The sequence below is a fragment of the Sebastes umbrosus genome, chromosome 23 (assembly GCF_015220745.1).
Source record: "Sebastes umbrosus isolate fSebUmb1 chromosome 23, fSebUmb1.pri, whole genome shotgun sequence".
Classification (NCBI taxonomy): Eukaryota; Metazoa; Chordata; class Actinopteri; order Perciformes; family Sebastidae; genus Sebastes; species Sebastes umbrosus.
In genome coordinates this window covers 3,743,692-3,761,606 of record NC_051291.1, presented here as the reverse complement: position 1 = coordinate 3,761,606, position 17,915 = coordinate 3,743,692, and the positions used below count along the sequence as shown (strand labels likewise).

The window sequence follows — 17,915 nt, the reverse complement described above, 5'->3', positions numbered from 1 at the left end:
AGCCTTGATAACATAAGCGACTTAAACACAACTCAATCAGTAGAACATCAAACAATCCAAGCTATCCCCATTTAGCAAGTCAGGACAAAGGAAACAACACAACTTTAACCTTAGCAAGTATTCAGCTTTGCTATTGTAATTCATAACAATTACATTTTAACTGTCAGCCTATCCCAGGGGAAGGGCTCTCTTACCTTACCTTAAGGACACCGAGCAGACACCCTCAGAGATGAGCAAGACAGGACTTTGGTTGGAATGTACAGGATACAATCCAGTTTTATTGGTTTTTAAAGATAATATGAAGATTACTGGTTACATGAATTGAATGATACAAAAAGGAACCAAAACACCCACTAAAATCTCAAAAGATCCCCAAAAGCTTCAAAAAGTCCAAAAGAAAAAGTCCAAAATATCCTCAGAGTAAAAAAAGCCCCCTATAATCTGTTGTCTCCCCTTATTTATACTTTTTTACTCTGGATCCATGTATGGTTAACAACCTAAACATCAACAAACTATTGGATACATAAGACCTTTAGCAAAGAAAACTTTCTTAAATATTTTTAACAGCCAGTGAATATAAAAGCACACAGGATTACATATTGAAGAATGAAATAAAATCAACTACTTGTTATCACTATTAAATGAGCACAAAGACATATGGGATTATATATGTGGAATAAAATCATATCTGAGACTAAATCACTCTAAGCTCAATAGAAGAAAAGAAATCATACCGATTCACCGCAGTTTCACAACAATGTTTCCAAGTATTTCTGTAATTTTCAATTGGATAGTCAATTAAAGTCAATGAATTAATTAATTGGTTAAACTCTGAATTAGGGTAGGTTTTTGGAGTATGTATCTCTGACATTATAGGTGAATACCTCAACAATACATTTGTTGCCTGGTAAACAATTTGTTGAAAAACTGAAGAAATCGTTAAATGCCAAATTAAAGCAAAAATCAAACTTTTTTTTTTTTAAGGTTTTCATTACGGGTATCCAACATTCAATATGTCAGGTACTGTAACTCATGGAGCCTCTTCCATTATTTTTTCACGGACAGGGCCGGCAGAGGTTCACAGGGATCCACCACAGCCCGGACTTCTCCCACATTGACGCCTTTATAGGTCCCGGTGATGGACGTCCACTTGATGTCCCCGTTCTTGTAGGTGCGTTTGAGGCGTGCAGTGTAAGGGATGTCTGCCCCATACTTATATGCCACCAAACTGACTTTGCAGGAGTGGTGTGGTGGGACTTTGCACTCAACAGCAACAGAGTAGGTGGTTGACTTTTTATGAGTGGTCCCCTCGGACAACTGGAGGGTTGTCTCGACGCTAAACCCAACATTTGCGGAGGCAATTTCTGGGATTCCAGCAGTGATGCTAGTCGTGAAGCCCGCTGTCATGGAAAAGCTGGTGTCCCACCTTTGCTCTACTTCGGTTGTGTTTGAGAGGGTGGCAGTCTCTTTCACTGGCTGGCCGCTTTTGTTTTCGACTACAGAAATGGTCAAGATCTCTGGAGGATGCTTAATGATGTTAAGATCATCAGTTTTATACTTGACATCAGAAATGTGCTCGCTGATTACAGCTGGGTTAAAGGTCAGAACCTGGTATTCCTTGTATTCATACTCTTTACCTCCCCAGGCATGGTAGAAGTTCTTATATTTAACATGCACCTTCCCAAGACCATACTCGTTCTTCCCAACATACATGTCATCGGGGGATGTGTATACTGCATTTGCAGGGACTGAACCCCAGGACCCATACTTCCACTTCAAAGAGTCAAAGTCGTCTTTGTTCACCAGGATCTCAAATGGGGAGCGAAGAAGCTCTTTGCCGCCATAGGAGTAGTGGCAGTAAGGATCCAGGTCAGGGCAGAAGAAGCCGGGCTCGTTCCCATATTTGGCAACGTATTCGGTGCGTTTTTCGTATCCGTTGTAGATTGAAACTGCTCCGTCGGGAATAGAGCCGTTAAAGCTCTCCCATTTCAGGTTGGTTTCTTCAAGGGTCACTTTGAGAAGGCACAGATAGGAACAATGTTAAGTATAAACCAAATGACATCACTAATCAATCTATGTATTCCCGAAGCTTTTTGAAAATAGACAAGCTTGGAATGAATGCTTTATAGGGCAAAACAAAAACTGGCCAATGGAGAGTGAAAAGCAGACATTTATCTCAATTATTTTTAAATCACTTATCAAATTGTCATGAATTTTAGAAGAAGTCAAACTGACCAAATGCTTAACCCCTCGCCCAAACAGTGATAATCCAACCATAGCTTAGCAACCGTAACTAGGCATTTCTCCACATGTTGAAGCGCTGTGCATACACCGTAAAACTCATTTAAAGAGTTTGGAAAAAGTGTTGGGAATGGACTCAACTGTGTGTTCAACTGCTCTAACATAAGCTGCAATGTTTAGCATTAGGGGTGTAACGGTGATACGTTTTTACAACTATGCGTTATTATAATTTTCCATGATTCCGAGCACGGTTCAAGGACGATATTGGCTCATCTAGAGCAATACGATATGATGCGATTCAATTCAATGACTTGAAATCGACACAATACCTTTTTTTGCCAAAGATTCTATCAGTGTGACTGTGAAATAAATAGCTGATACTGGACAATGCAGGTCAGGATTCCACAACGTTTTTCTTGTAAGGGAATCAGGGATAAATTAATTATGGATATAAACAAGTAAACACAACTATTAATGGCAAATACATACAACACATACAAAAGGCAGTGCAATATTTAACAAAAAATGTAATCAAATTCAAGTTAAATGATGTTCTCATTTTCAAAGCAAAAGGTAGAGCAATAATATTTAACAAAAAATAAAATGCAACCAACTTCCAACAACATTTTGATCACATCATGTTGCTCGGCTCTGCCTCAGGCTATTATAATTGAATTGTGGAGCTCAGACATTTTGTCCAGGATGGAGACACCGGGTGAAAGACTGACATGAATGGACGGTCCTGAGGGAGTTATAAGAGGAGCGAAATGCCTGTTGATGCGCAGAAGGAACTGTGTATAATTAATCAAAACAACACGTTTGATGTGCTCATAAGCACGGAGGGCTCTGTGGTTCAAAACTGCACAAAATGTAACCAGCGAATCAGACGTGTCTTTAACAAACTAACAATAAATAACTAAATAAACGTGGAAAGTCAGTAATCAGTGATGTAGGCATGGGTGGGTGTGTGAAAATGTCTCACGCAAACAAAACCAAAACAGGTGTGCCAGCCAAGGAAGAGAGCGGCATCTGCTGAAAGGTAGAGAGCTTTTATCCCAACCACACCAAGCCCAGGTGCGGCTCATCAACCTGACAACCCTCTCTCCTGCAAAACAAAGGAGAACCAGCAAAAAGACACGGGACACCTAGTGGATAGGAGGGGTCGTCACAAGTGGAACATGATAAACGTCTATGTAAGTATAATATTGTTATTTTGATTGTGGTGAAAACTGGGACAATTAGTTAGTGACTGTTGAAAACCGGGACATGCGAGTGTTTGACCGATATTTCTCTGGACTCGTGACACCTAACTTGAAACCGGGACAGTCCCGGACAAACCGGGACGTCTGGTCACCGTAGTTTAAGCACCTACTTCTGTTCTCTTTTTCAATATAAACAGTAGAGCAATAATATTGGTGTCTCAGTAGGTGCGTGGAAAGATTGGTCGTGTTGTTGTTGCATTTTATCTGGCCTTTGCATATTCTGCAAAAAGCGGACAATTTATCAAGGACATCTCCCTTTAAGCAGAAGCCAAAATGTTTCCATACACTCGACCTTAAACCCGGCTTGAAAATCTCTCACTTCTCTGGCTCTTCCTCTCTATCAGCCTGCTTCGTTTTGTTGTCGTCTGTCTGAGATACGCTGCTGCCGCTACACAAGGAGAGTGAACCGGAGTAACATTTAACATTTCTCTACTATCAAAAGTGTGAAAAAAATACAGTCATATTACGTTTGACGTGCTTATATAAAAGGTGCAAATTCTTAGTATCGATACAATCGGTAACTTACTTTGCAGATCGATTATAGGTCGATATACGTCTCAGTTAAGGACAACTTGCTGAGTACCTGTCGATGTAGTTGGATCATAGGAATATAAATCGATACATCGATGTAGTAGATGAATCGTTACACCCCTAGTTAGCATGTCAAGCTAACTAGTAAGAGTGTTACTTAGGAGCATATCATTTAGCTAACTATTAGTTTGTGGAGTTACAGGTAACATAAAAAGAAGAGGTCCCATTCATGACCATATCCACGGTGTAGTATTTTTTCCACTGTGTGTGGATTTTAAAAAGTATAAGAGGTACAAGTTGAATGTAAGCACTGATGTCCTTAAAGAACTGAATATTTTGATAGTTGAACAGTTTCTGTAGCTGAAAGTATGCAGAAGTAGTTAGAGTCCAAAAAACGTACGGAAGAAATAGAAGAAGAAGCAGAATAATAAAGATTTGGATAACATACTGTGAATGCTGTATTACAGTATTCACACAATAAGTCTTGTTAAACGTCATCAAAATAATATCAAGTATTTTTTTAATGCTTGTGTTTTATTTTTCAGTTGAACTTCTTCAATTCCAATCTTTCCTTTTTCAGTTCAAGTTCTGTTTTCAATGCCAACATTTACTGTCACTCTTCTAGTTCCATAGGATTTTTTGCTTGTTATATTTTTTTGTAAAAAGCTATATTTCTACTCATCCCATTTTAAGTGACGAAAAGAAACAGCAGCATGGAAATATCATACTGTGACGGCAGCTTCACTTTACCTGGTTTAGCCATCTTCAGCAACACTCAGCTTCAGCTGCAGATGAAACACAGAACAGAAGCATTGTTATTTAAAATATCAAATGCTGAGCTACTCAGACAGCTAAAAGGCAGTGTTTGTTTTAAAGAACATGAGCACAGAAAAACAAGACTTTGATCATGTGAAAGATGAGCATCTTTAGATTGTCTGCTCATGGGAAATAGTTTTTTGCAGTTAGGAAGTTCGGAAATGTATCAGTTTGATAATAATAATAATAATAATAATAATAATAATAATGATATTATAGGTTTATTGGTCACTGTAGACACAGCAGGTAGGTGAGACACTTTTTAAAAATGTATATTTTAAACAAAAAAATCTACTCACCTGGCTAGTAACGTTAGTTCAGCACAAACTGTAACGGTGAAACACCGCTGTCCGTTCGCCGAAAACAATAACGTTTTTTTTTTTTTTTTTTCTTTCAATATAAGCTTGTCGCAGCCTCTGGTGGACGTAAAAACGAGGCACCAACCCTCAGGTTACGAAGCTACAAGCGACGAGCCAGATTGACCTGCTACCAGTATACTCGCTGGCGAGAAGATAGAAGGAACAGATTGCGTGATGACGTAGGGGATTTATACTGGGGCATGCGCCATACGTCATCACATGGTCACAGGTGACTTTGTTGGTATAATTACTCGACCTGCGCATATGCGAGATGGAGATATCCAGTGCTAAAGCACCGTTCTCTGGCGGTCAGTAAGAATGAAATAGAACAGGCTATGAATGATATCTGAACAAACCCCTCTATAAAAACCTTCAGAATATAGATATAATGAAACTGGAAAGTTTGGTGGATGTAAGTGCTGCTGAAGTGGAGATTTTTGACTCAGAAAAAACTCAGATTTTAAAATTCTATACATTTTGAAAACACTAAAGGTGAATAGTTTAAAATATTTAACTAATAGGAATCACCATGAATCTTCCCCAGTTGATAATTACATTAGGACAATTATTTTTGTATCACAAGTTTTCTGAAATGCTATGTTTAAATATGTAAATGAAGCATTATCTAATGCTAACTTTTGGGTGAATTTAGGAGAAATCTACAGACAGAAATATACAAAATGTAATAAAATAAACACCTAAATGTGTATTTTGGATGTTTTCTTTCCATTGGTCTGAAAGAAGACATGTTATGGAAGCAAAATAGCCTCAAATCTCAAAATTGACCTGTGCATGATCTGAAATAGAAAAATGAATGGTCTACATCAAGGAAATAATAAACTCTTAAAGACTTACGTGTCTGTTGACAGTCGGTGATCGGCAGTAAGAAAACAGCTGGTCGTCTGAATTCTGTTGTACTAGACCACAAGTGAGCTGCCTTTATATAGAGAACAGAGATGCTCTGGCTCATTGCGCAATCACTACCAGTGAGTGACTCATTTTCCAAAGAAATTCATACATAACCAAAAGAGATTAATATCTTACCTTTAAGTGAATGTTATCACACTCGACATCTAAATTCGTGCCAAAACAAGCACAAAAGGTGTCTTGTCCCACACCCTGGGTGTGTTTATTCTGACTATTTCCTCATTTCAAGGTCAATGCAGCAGAAAGGTTCAATCTGGATAAAACATAATATCTTAATATTTTAAATCATGTCTTTGAGTGAACCGGTCCAACCTTCCATTCAGAACTATAGCAAAGAAAAGCAATGCACTGTAATTCATATATATATACCACAAAATCAATGTGTGTAAATTCTAACCCTTACCCATTAGAAAGTTTTAATCTTGGGTTCACGAGTAATAAAAGCAAAGGATTTTTACTTTATTTTGAGTCCAAAATGGGAATAAGATATTGAAAACACATGGAAACACTCAAAATTAACATTGTTGAACAACAGCTATTTGAAATAATTTGATTTCATTGACAACAAGTTTAACAGTAGAACCCATATACCAGAGGTGGGAGTAAGTCACACATGTGCAAGTCACGAGCAAGTCTCAAGTCTCAACCTTCAAGTTTCAAGCAAGTCCCAAGTCACTGTGATGAGAATCAAGCAAGTCAAATTGAGTCCCTGCTGTAAGTCAAGCAAGTAACAAGTCAAATCATACGAAATTCTGATGAAAAGGTGATTATAGATATACTTTACAGGGCTCATGGCGAGTCAAATTAAAATGCTCAACATGGCAAATTAAAAAAAAGTTGCAAGTGAAGTGTCCCTTGAAAATATTGAGTTAAGAATAAATAAATATTGTTAACAAAATCTGTAATCCTTTTATTTCAATCCGTAGGCTGCTTTAATAATAATAATAGTAATAATAATAATACTAATAATAATAATAATGTTATGGGAATATCACGTATTCAAATGGAACGTTTACAAACCACCTCTGATTATTATTTGTGCATAGGTAGGCTGTAAACTATCCCTTAGCTATCAAACAATGAAGGCATACATTTCAGAAACTTTTAGAAACATTTTTTAACAACGAATTTGATCATCAAAAAATAACGCATCGTAGTAATGAATGAAGCAATCTCTGCCGTGATAAAAAATCTACACCTGGACGCTACAAAGAAGATGTGTTGTATTTTATTGCTCAGAGCGTTCAACAACACATTGACAGCTGTTTCCAGTGTTTGCGTGACAAGGAAGTCTTTGTTTTTTTTTCAGTTACGTGTAAGTGATACCTTCTTTGATTAAAATCCCAAGGATATGTTGGGCTTGGCAGGACTTTGAGGAAGAAATGTGAAAAGAAAACAAGTTACACACACACACACAAACACACACACACACACACACACGCACACACACGCACACACACGCACACACACGCACACACACACACACACATACACACACACACACACGCGCGTTTCCATCACTTTTGAGGACATTACATTGACTTCACAAATCTCCCTTTAAGGTATATTTTGGAAATTTGGTGATCGGCAGTAAGAAGTCAGCTGGTCTTCTGAATTCTGTTGTACTTGACCACAAGGTAGCTGCCTTTATATAGAGAACAGAGATGCTCTAGCTCATTGCGCAATCACTACCTGTCAGGCCTCATTTTCCAAAGAAATTGATAGATAACCAAAAGAGATTAACTTTAAGTGAATGTTCTCACACTCAACCTCTAAGTTCCTTCCAAAACAAGCACAAAAGGTACACTAAATGTAACCAGCGGATCTGTTGGTGTGCGTGCGTAATTGTGCCTTAACAGCGCGACTGCAGCGAGGTGCGCTGTGCACGATATGTCTTCTCAATAAAATGCATAATCGATTCGAAGCCAAGTTTAACACAGCTTAAACTTAAGGTTAGCTTTCTAGCTAACATTTAAACAGCCAATAAGTTAGAAAAAGAGAAAAAAACATATTCCAAATATTGGTTGGTTATTGTGCAATCATTACCTGTGAAGAGTCATATTCCAAAGAATTTTTCTCTCTAACTGTTGCCAATGTCGTTCCAGTTGGTCGGACATTGTACAATCAGTTTTATTCCAAAGAAGTTTTCTTTCTAACTGTTGACATTGTCGTTCCAGTTGGTCGGTTATTGTGCAATCATTACCTGTGAAGAGTCATATTCCAAAGAATTTTTCTTTTTCCAAATACCACATCAATGGTAAAAATATATATATTAACTAATGGTGCACTCACATGCTCCCCCGATGGTCATATATTCCAAGAGTTGGGTAGTCGTTCTTCCGACTTTGGTGTGTTCGTGAGCTTTAAGTCGTAATGTGGAAACAACACGGACGCTACAAAGAAGATGTGTTGTATTTTATTGCTCAGAGCGTTTAAACAACACATTGATAGCTGTTTCCAGTATTTGACAACAAAGAGCAAAGGAAACGGATCAGGTGAGCCATGAAATACGTTAGGGAACAATAACTACCAAAACTCTGATCTCCGATTTGTTCCTCTTCCATGTCCTAAAAAATATATAATAGAGGGGCTTTATGGCTCCAAGCTATAGACCAGACCAGCATGGCGTCATCGCCGAGGCCGCGGGAGAGTAATTGCCGTAAAGCTGTTGTGTAGCGGGTTAACCGAGGCTTTCACACTGAGATTTGAGGCATGAATATTCACTGTCAGTGTGCTAAATGGCTAAATGATGCTGGTGATAGTGACTAGCATGGCTAGCTAACGTTGGCTTGAGTGTGAGGCTGCTGCAGTAATACAGTCGTACATTAACGTTATAGCAGCATCAGACTGTCGTCTCCAACTAAATCTCAGCCTGTAGATCAAACAGTTGGCTATTAACAGGCTGGTTATTTACAGACAACACTTAGCCTAACAGGATAGTCTGGATAAGCAATATCCGGCCACTACAATCAACCTTAATTTATTATGGTATCACGAACGCTCATGTTCAGGCAAGGTCGCAAAATAATTATTAGACATGCGTATAAAACAAATGTTTGTATGACAAGAGATGAATGCAAAATTACAATCCAAACACACGTCAAATTGCATTGAAGTCGATGGGATCTTTAGTTTTCTATCCCCCAAAAGGGAGCGTGACCTTGACTTTTTGCAAAGTACCCGTTATGTTCTGGTCTGATGAAGTAAAATCCAAACATGCCACATGGGGAGTGAACATTCAAAATAAAACAGGAAACAGACTAAACAAAAACCCAAGACCATGACCCTATTATCATATACTGTGTAGCTGATTTGCAGACTCTAGAAGGATAGGCTATATTTTCTAACATAGAACTGGAACGTCTAAAAAGTAGTTGTATTAAAGTCAAGGCTGTCAAAGTTAACGTGATAATTACGCGTTCATGCAAATTTGCCAGTTTCTTGAGATTTTTAGATTGTAGTGGGCTCCGTTTTAAAGCTATATGCCATGTCATACTAGCTTGTCAGGAAGGAGGCTAATTAACGCTCCAAAGTTACACTAAATTTTGGTGAGAAAAAACATTTTTACGGTAAATTTCGTTTCTGGACAATATTTGTCATTGTTTTGTGTTTTTAATTGATTTCACATAATAAATATATACATACATTTGCATAAAGCAAGCATATTTGTCCACTCTCATGTTGATAAGAACATTAAATACTTTACCAATCTCCTTTTAAGGTATATTTTGAACAGATAAATGTGCAATTAATCACAATTATATATTTTAATCGATTGACTACCCTTGTTGATTTAGAAATTTTCTGTGAACAATATCAGTATTACTTTTTTGTACTTTCATTTTACACATAAAAATGTCCCTTTTAGCAGTTTGATACTGCAAAAGGAAATAAACTGGGACACATTTAGTATGTTTATGTTTAAAACTGTGAAATGGTCTAAATATTGTATATTTGTGACATCACAAATGGACAAATATCCTGACGGCGTGTTTCAAAAGCACAGTTTCTGAATACGGGCTGTTAATTTCTCTGTGGATGGAGTGTATTTTATATTTTTACTGTATTTATATAGCACTTAAACCTACTTTGTGATATAAAAGACATGGAAATCTCACTTTTTATAATATGGGACCTTTAAAATACTCAAAGTAAAGTTTATTTTGTAGAGACTGAAGCAAACACACTTCACATGCAAAGTTATCTTTATTGATGAAGCAGGAAATGTGCAGACTTAAGTGATACAGAGCCTTAATATTCAATCATTCATTAACATTGGTGTTGAACAGCCATTTGATATAGTTTGATTTCATTGAGTTTAACAGTAGAACCCATATACCATTGATACTTTCTGATTTCACCGGTAGTATTACTGTAATATAATTAATCACATTGTTTTATATAGAAAAAGAGAAAAAGCATTATAGACGCCATCACCAAAATGATTTAACATTGTGAGTGTTGGGGATTCTCAGCTGTGCCACCATGAGGAAGACTCTCTCAGGCTTTCACTGATTAAAACACAGGTACTCAATGTGGTCTTTAGTGCCCGGGTTGAGATCTTTCTCAATAACAGGGATACCAGCCTTCTTGTACACTGGAACGGCAGCAGTGTCAAGGACCAGGGTGAGGGCCTTGATGGGCTTGCCGGATTCCTCTCTCTTGTACCACAGGTACAGCGGGGGGCTTCCGCACAACTCATTGAAGTTTAGATTCACTGGCTGGTATTCCTGCTGCTGAAGGGCCTGAAACTCGCATTTAGTGGTGGAGACTTTCAGATCGCTGAGTGCACGCTTGGGATCGGTGGTCTGACGGTACCAGATGAAGATGTGTTCACCTCCCGCACCCTTGTGAGCATCTACATCCACACGGATCCAACCATCCTGAAAATACCTTTCGCCGGATTTGAAAGAATCGGTGACGGCGACGTCGCAGATGAAGGTTGGTTTCTCTCTCTTCACCCATATGTAGAGCCAGGACCCTCCAGCCCCGCGGTTCAGATCACAGGCCAGTTTCTCCCAGCCTTCTTGGAACTTCAGGGCTTCTTCTTCTGCAGTTGTAGTGACTTCAAGGTCCACTATGGGAGTATCATACTCTCCAGACCCTTGGAAGAACCAAATATAGATGGGATCAGCTCCTGGTTCTGGAATGAATGGAGTAGGGAGCTTTTTGTACCCTGCTTTGATCAATCCAACACTCATCTCATCGTTGAATGTGAGTTGAATCCTGGTGATTGGCGCAATGCCGGTTCCATGTTTGAACCAAAAGCTTCTGGCATTTCCTTTTGTGGCTTTGGTCGGTGGACATGCCATTCTGGTGAAGCCTTGTGACCGGAGGTAGATCGTATTATTGTTACCAGAGCCTATAACATTGTGTGAGTTGTTGTGTGAGTTGTGTTGTGAGTTGTCTGGCTTGTTGTGTGAGTCGCTGGAGCCCATTGTGTGTAACTGCATTAAAGAAAGACAAATCGTGAGTAAACAGAATATGACAAGTTACCAGCATTACTGTGCCTTTTCATGTAAGATCCAATATAATCATGACAAATTGAAATATCATTTGTCAAATATGGATCACCACAATGACATCTAAAATAAATAATATATTAAATGTGCATGCATACTGCACCAAATTACACTGAATATAATCATTTAAAGCAGCAGTAGGCAGAATATTTTTGGCATCATTGGGAAAAAATTCCATAATAACCTTTCAGCATATTGTAATTCAAGTGTTCTGAGAGAAAACGAGACTTCTGCACCTCCTCATGGCTCTGTTTTCAGACTTTAAAAACTCTAAACCGTGACGGAAGACTTTGACCAATCACAGGTCATTTCAGAGAGAGAGCGTTCCTATTGGCTGTTCATTCAACAGAGGCAGCTGTCAATCACTCGGGAACTATTTATTTTTCTATTTCTTGCATAAAATGTTTTCAGAAACGTCTTGAGGAGAGAATCTACAGATATCTCTTTGTATCACTCCATAAATCAGAAAACACTGTCAACAGCCATAAAAAATTATTCATTTTAACCATGTTTTTAATAATAAAATGTTCTATAAATTAGGCTATGAATGATATATGAACACGCCCATCAGTAAAAACCTTCATAATATAAATAGGACTGAAATTGGAAAGTTTGGTGGATGTAAGTGCTGCTGAAGTCAAGATTTCTGACTCAGAGTCTGAGAAAGAACTCATTTAGAGAAAACAGCTTTTAAAGATATGGATTGTGAAATTCACTATATTTTGAAAACACTACAGGTGAATAGTGTAAAATATTTAACTAATAGGAATCACCATGAAACTTCCCCAGTTGATAACTACATTAAGACAATTATTTTTTGTATCACATGTTTTCTGAAATGCTATGTTTAAATATGTAAATGAAGCATTATCTAATGCTAACTTTTGGGTGACTGTAGGAGAAATCTACAGACAGAAATATACAAAATGTAATAAAATAAACACCTAAATGTGTATTTTGGATGTTTTCTTTCCATTGGTCTGAAAGAAGACATGTTATGGAAGCAAAATAGCCTCAAATCTCAAAATTGTCAAGTGCATGATCTGAAATAGAAAAATGAATGGTCTACATCAAGGAAATAATAAACTCTTAAAGACTTACGTGTCTGTTGACAGTCGGTGATCGGCAGTAAGAAGTCAGCTGGTCTTCTGAATTCTGTTGTACTTGACCACAAGTTAGCTGCCTTTATATAGAGAGGAGGGATGCTCTGGCTCATTGTGCAATCACTACCAGTGAAGACTCAGTTTCCAAAGAAATTCATACATAACCAAAAGTGATTCATATCTAACCTTTAAGTGAATGTTGTCATATATATCCCACAAAATCAATTTGTATGTAACCAGTTAGAATAAAGAGAGACAAATGCCATGTAGACAGGAGGGTTGCGGTGGATGGGTATTGTATTTTAATATTTAACTTACTGTATTGTAATATTTTAACTTTTATGTGCGTCTAAAAACCGCTAGGAAAACACGCTGCAAGTGAGGAGCAAACCCTAACTCTTACCCATTAGAAAGTTTTAATCTTGGGTTCACAAGTAATAAAAGCAAAGGATTTTCACTTTATTTTGAGTCCAAAATGTCCCTTTTAGCAATCTGATAAATATGGACCCTGGTTTGTCAGCATGATGGGAATAAGATGATGAAAACACTCAAAATGAAGTTTCTATTGTGTAGAAACTGAAGCAAACACACTTCATATGCAAAGTTGTCAGAATAAAGTGATACAGAGCTTTAATATTCAGTCATTCATTAAAATCGTTGAACAACAGCCATTTGAAATAGTTTGATTTCATTGAGTTAAACAGTAGAACCCAAATACCATTGATACTTTATGATATTACCGGCAGTATTACTGTGATATAATAATCATTGTTTTATATAGAAAAGGAGAACTAACTGTTGCAATTGTCCTCCCAGTTGGACAGTGCTTGTGCAATAATTAACTGTGAAGAGTCATATTCCAAAGAATTTTTCTATTTCCAAATACCACATCAAAGGTCAAACAGTTGGCTATTAACAGGCTGGTTATGTAGAGATAAACACTTAACCTAACGTGAATCAATCAGATATGTATAGAAGTCTGGATAAGCAATATCCGTCCTCTACAATCAACCTTAATTTATTATGGTATCGTGAACGCTCAGGTTCAGGCAAGGTCACAAAATTATTATTGGACATGCGTATAAAACAAACATTTGTATGACAAGAGATGAATGCAAAAGTACAATCCAAACACACGTCAAATTGCATTGAAGTCGATGGGATATTTGGTTTTCTATCCCCCAAAAGGGGGCGTCTTGACTTTTTGTGAAGTACCCGTTATGTTCTTGTCTGATGTATGCATTAGAATTAATATTTTATCTTTATTAATGTAAACTTATACCTAATGACTGGTATTGCATTGAAGAGAACTTTTGTGGGACGGGCAGTAGCCTACTACCTATCGAACATGCATGTGTCCCAGAGACGCCATTTTGCAGAAGTAGAAAAACTCGAAAGTTGCCTTGAATGAACCAATTCGGATCAATAATGTGTAGTAAATGAAACAACTAGTTAGAGAAATCAAAGTCCTACGTTGCAAATATTAATTTCCTGGAGACTTACCATTGTCAGGGAAGCGTAACACCCACCCTACGGTCCCCCACCGCAGGTTAGGGTTAGGGCTGTCAGCACTTGTTGTACCGAGAGCTGCTAGCCGTCGGCTCAGACACCTCGGTGTTTACGCACGTAAATCCGGCGCTATGGGTTATAGCTGCTGCGGTAGTGGGCCAATCACACGCCGCAATAAATCAAACAACGCTTGTGGTGATTGGCTACAAGCAAATAGTCCTTCTTTTCTAGATCAGGGCACAAAAAGGATCGATTACAGTTTGACTGGAGAAGTTTCGACACTACAGGTGAGCAGGAGTGTGAGGTGAGTGCAGGACTAATGAGGTGACAGGTGAACGTGATCAGGGCTGGGCACACAATCGAAAAGGCGGGAAAACACACAAAGACAGGAAGTAAAATCCAAACATGCCACATGAGGAGGGAACTTTCAAAATAAAACAGGAAACAGACTAAACAAAAACCCAAGACCATGACACTATTATCATGTACAGTTTAGCTGATTTGCAGACTCTAGAAGGATAGGCTATATGTTCTAACATAGAACTGGCACGGCTAAAAAGTAGTTGTGTTAAAGTTAAGGCTGTCAAAGTTAACGTGATAATTACGTGTTCATGCAAATTCGCCAGTTTGTAGTGGGCTCAGTTTTAAAGCAAACATTTTTTATGCTAAATTTGGTTTCTGGACAATGTTTGTCATTGTTTTGTGTTGTTAATTGATTTCACATAATAAATGTATACATATATTTGCATAAAGCAAGCATATTTGCCCACTCTGATGTTGATAATAACGTTAAATACTTGACCAATCTCCTTTTAAGGTATATTTTGAACAGATAAAAAATCTGCGATTGACGACCCTAGTTGATTGAATTTTTCTGTGAACAATATCAGTATCAACTTTTTTGTACTTTTCTTTTTCACATAAAAATGTCCCTTTTATCAGTTTGATAAATACAGGCCCTGGTTTGTCAGCATGATGGGAATAAGGTAACAATAAAGTAAAGCTTCTATTTTGTAGAGAGTGATGCAAACACAGTTCTCATGCAAAATTGTCTTTATTGATGAAGCAGGAAATATGCAGAATAAAGTGATACAGAGCCTTTATATTCAATCATTCATTAACATTGGTGTTGAACAGCCATTTGATATAGTTTGATTTCATTGAGTTTAACAGTAGAACCCATATACCATTGATACTTTCTGATTTCACCGGTAGTATTACTGTAATATAATTAATCACATTGTTTTATATAGAAAAAGAGAAAAAGCATTATAGACGCCATCACCAAAATGATTTAACATTGTGAGTGTTGGGGATTCTCAGCTGTGCCACCATGAAGAAGACTCTCTCAGGCTTTCACTGATTAAAACACAGGTACTCAATGTGGTCTTTAGTGCCCGGGTTGAGATCTTTCTCAATAACAGGGATACCAGCCTTCTTGTACACTGGAACGGCAGCAGTGTCGAGGACCAGGGTGATGGCCTTGATGGGCTTGCCGGATTCCTCTCTCTTGTACCACAGGTACAGCGGGGGGCTTCCGCACAACTCGTTGAAGTTTAGATTCACTGGCTGGTATTCCTGCTGCTGAAGGGCCTGAAACTCGCATTCAGTGGTGGAGACTTTCAGATCGCTGAGTGCACGCTTGGGATTGGTGGTCAGACGGTACCAGATGAAGATGTGTTCACCTCCCGCACCCTTGTGAGCATCTACATCCACACGGATCCAACCATCCTGAAAATACTTTTCGCCGGATTTGAAGGAATCGGTGACGGCGACGTCGCAGATGAAGGTTGGTTTCTCTCTCTTCACCCATATGTAGAGCCAGGACCCTCCAGCCCCGCGGTTCAGATCACAGGCCAGTTTCTCCCAGCCTTCTTGAAACTTCAGGGCTTCTTCTTCTGCAGTTGTAGTGACTTCAAGGTCCACTATGGGAGTATCATACTCTCCAGACCCTTGGAAGAACCAAATATAGATGGGATCAGCTCCTGGTTCTGGAATGAATGGAGTAGGGAGCTTTTTGTACCCTGCTTTGATCAATCCAACACTCATCTCATCGTTGAATGTGAGTTGAATCCTGGTGATTGGCGCGATGTCGGTTCCATGTTTGAACCAAAAGCTTCTGGCATTTCCTTTTGTGGCTTTGGTCGGTGGACATGCCATGCTGGTGAAGCCTTGTGACCGGAGGTAGATCCGATTATTGCTACCAGAGCCTATAACATTGTGTGAGTTGTTGTGTGAGTTGTGTTGTGAGTTGTCTGGGTTGTTGTGTGAGTCGCTGGAGCCCATTGTGTGTAACTGCATTAAAGAAAGACAAATCGTGAGTAAACAGAATATGACAAGTTACCAGCATTACTGTGCCTTTTCAGGTAAGATCCAATATAATCATGACAAATTGAAATATCATTTGTCAAATATGGATCACCACAATGACATCTAAAATAAATAATATATTAAATGTGCATGCATACTGCACCAAATTACACTGAATATAATCATTTAAAGCAGCAGTAGGCAGAATATTTTTGGCATCATTGGGAAAAAATTCCATAATAACCTTTCAGCATATTGTAATTCAAGTGTTCTGAGAGAAAACGAGACTTCTGCACCTCCTCATGGCTCTGTGTTCAGACTTTAAAAACTCTAAACCGTGACGGAAGACTTTGACCAATCACAGGTCATTTCAGAGAGAGAGCGTTCCTATTGGCTGTTCATTCAACAGAGGCAGCTGTCAATCACTCGGGAACTATTTATTTTTCTATTTCTTGCATAAAATGTTTTCAGAAACGTCTTGTAGTGTATTATTAAGCTGTAAAATGAGGAAAGAATCTACAGATATCTACGGATATCTCTTTGTATCACTCCATAAATCAGAAAACACTGTCAACAGCCATAAAAAAGAATTAATTTTAACCATGTTTTTAATAATAAAATGTTCTATAAATTAGGCTGTGAATGAAATATGAACACGCCCAACAGTAAAAACCTTCATAATATAAATAGGACTGAAATGGGAAAGTTTGGTGGATGTAAGTGCTGCTGAAATCAAGATTTCTGACTCAGAGTCTGAGAAAGAACTCATTTAGAGAAAACAGCTTTTAAAGATATGGATTGTGAAATTCATTACATTTTGGAAACACTACAGGTGAATAGGGTAAAATATTTAACTAATAGGAATCACCATGAAACTTCCCCAGTTGATAACTACATTAAGACAATTATTTTTTGTATCACAAGTTTTCTGAAATGCTATGTTTAAATATGTAAATGAAGCATTATCTAATGCTAACGTTTGGGTGAATTTAGGAGAAATCTACAGACAGAAATAGACAAAATGTAATAAAATAAACACCTAAATGTGTATTTTGGATGTTTTCTTTCCATTGGTCTGAAAGAAGACATGTTATGGAAGCAAAATAGCCTCAAATCTCAAAATTGTCAAGTGCATGATCTGAAATAGATAAATGAATGGTCTACATCAAGGAAATAATAAACTCTTAAAGACTTACTTGTCTGTTGACAGTCGGTGATCGGCAGTAAGAAGTCAGCTGGTCTTCTGAATTCTGTTGTACTTGAACACAAGTTAGCTGCCTTTATATAGAGAGGTGGGATGCTCTGGCTCATTGTGCAATCACTACCAGTGAAGAC

General features: G+C 38.0%; 3 protein-coding genes across 3 annotated transcripts; all 3 read right to left on the bottom strand.

The window, feature by feature from the left end:
• Positions 1-245: 245 nt before the first annotated feature.
• On the bottom strand, positions 246-5,135 carry LOC119482732 (natterin-3-like). Its single transcript, XM_037760564.1, has 2 exons — positions 4,785-5,135; positions 246-2,012 (listed from the first exon to the last, which is right to left on the bottom strand). Exons 1-2 carry the CDS (start codon positions 4,795-4,797, stop codon positions 1,048-1,050), a joined length of 978 nt encoding a protein of 325 aa, XP_037616492.1. The 5' UTR covers positions 4,798-5,135; the 3' UTR covers positions 246-1,047.
• Positions 5,136-10,607: 5,472 nt separating this feature from the next.
• Positions 10,608-12,895, bottom strand: LOC119482734. Its single transcript, XM_037760566.1, has 2 exons — positions 12,760-12,895; positions 10,608-11,583 (listed from the first exon to the last, which is right to left on the bottom strand). The coding sequence occupies exon 2, from the start codon at positions 11,572-11,574 to the stop codon at positions 10,645-10,647; it is 930 nt and encodes a 309-aa protein (XP_037616494.1). The 5' UTR covers positions 11,575-11,583; positions 12,760-12,895; the 3' UTR covers positions 10,608-10,644.
• A 2,432-nt stretch (positions 12,896-15,327) lies between these two features.
• On the bottom strand, positions 15,328-17,831 carry LOC119482733. The gene is made up of 2 exons (XM_037760565.1): positions 17,777-17,831; positions 15,328-16,565 (listed from the first exon to the last, which is right to left on the bottom strand). Exon 2 carries the CDS (start codon positions 16,554-16,556, stop codon positions 15,627-15,629), a length of 930 nt encoding a protein of 309 aa, XP_037616493.1. The 5' UTR covers positions 16,557-16,565; positions 17,777-17,831; the 3' UTR covers positions 15,328-15,626.
• Positions 17,832-17,915: the final 84 nt, after the last annotated feature.

Bases quoted from the DNA above. Each gene is read 5' to 3' on its own strand.
- LOC119482733 (XM_037760565.1), bottom strand. From the start codon at position 16,556: ATGGGCTCCAGCGACTCACACAACAACCCAGACAACTCACAACACAAC.
- LOC119482734 (XM_037760566.1), bottom strand. From the start codon at position 11,574: ATGGGCTCCAGCGACTCACACAACAAGCCAGACAACTCACAACACAAC.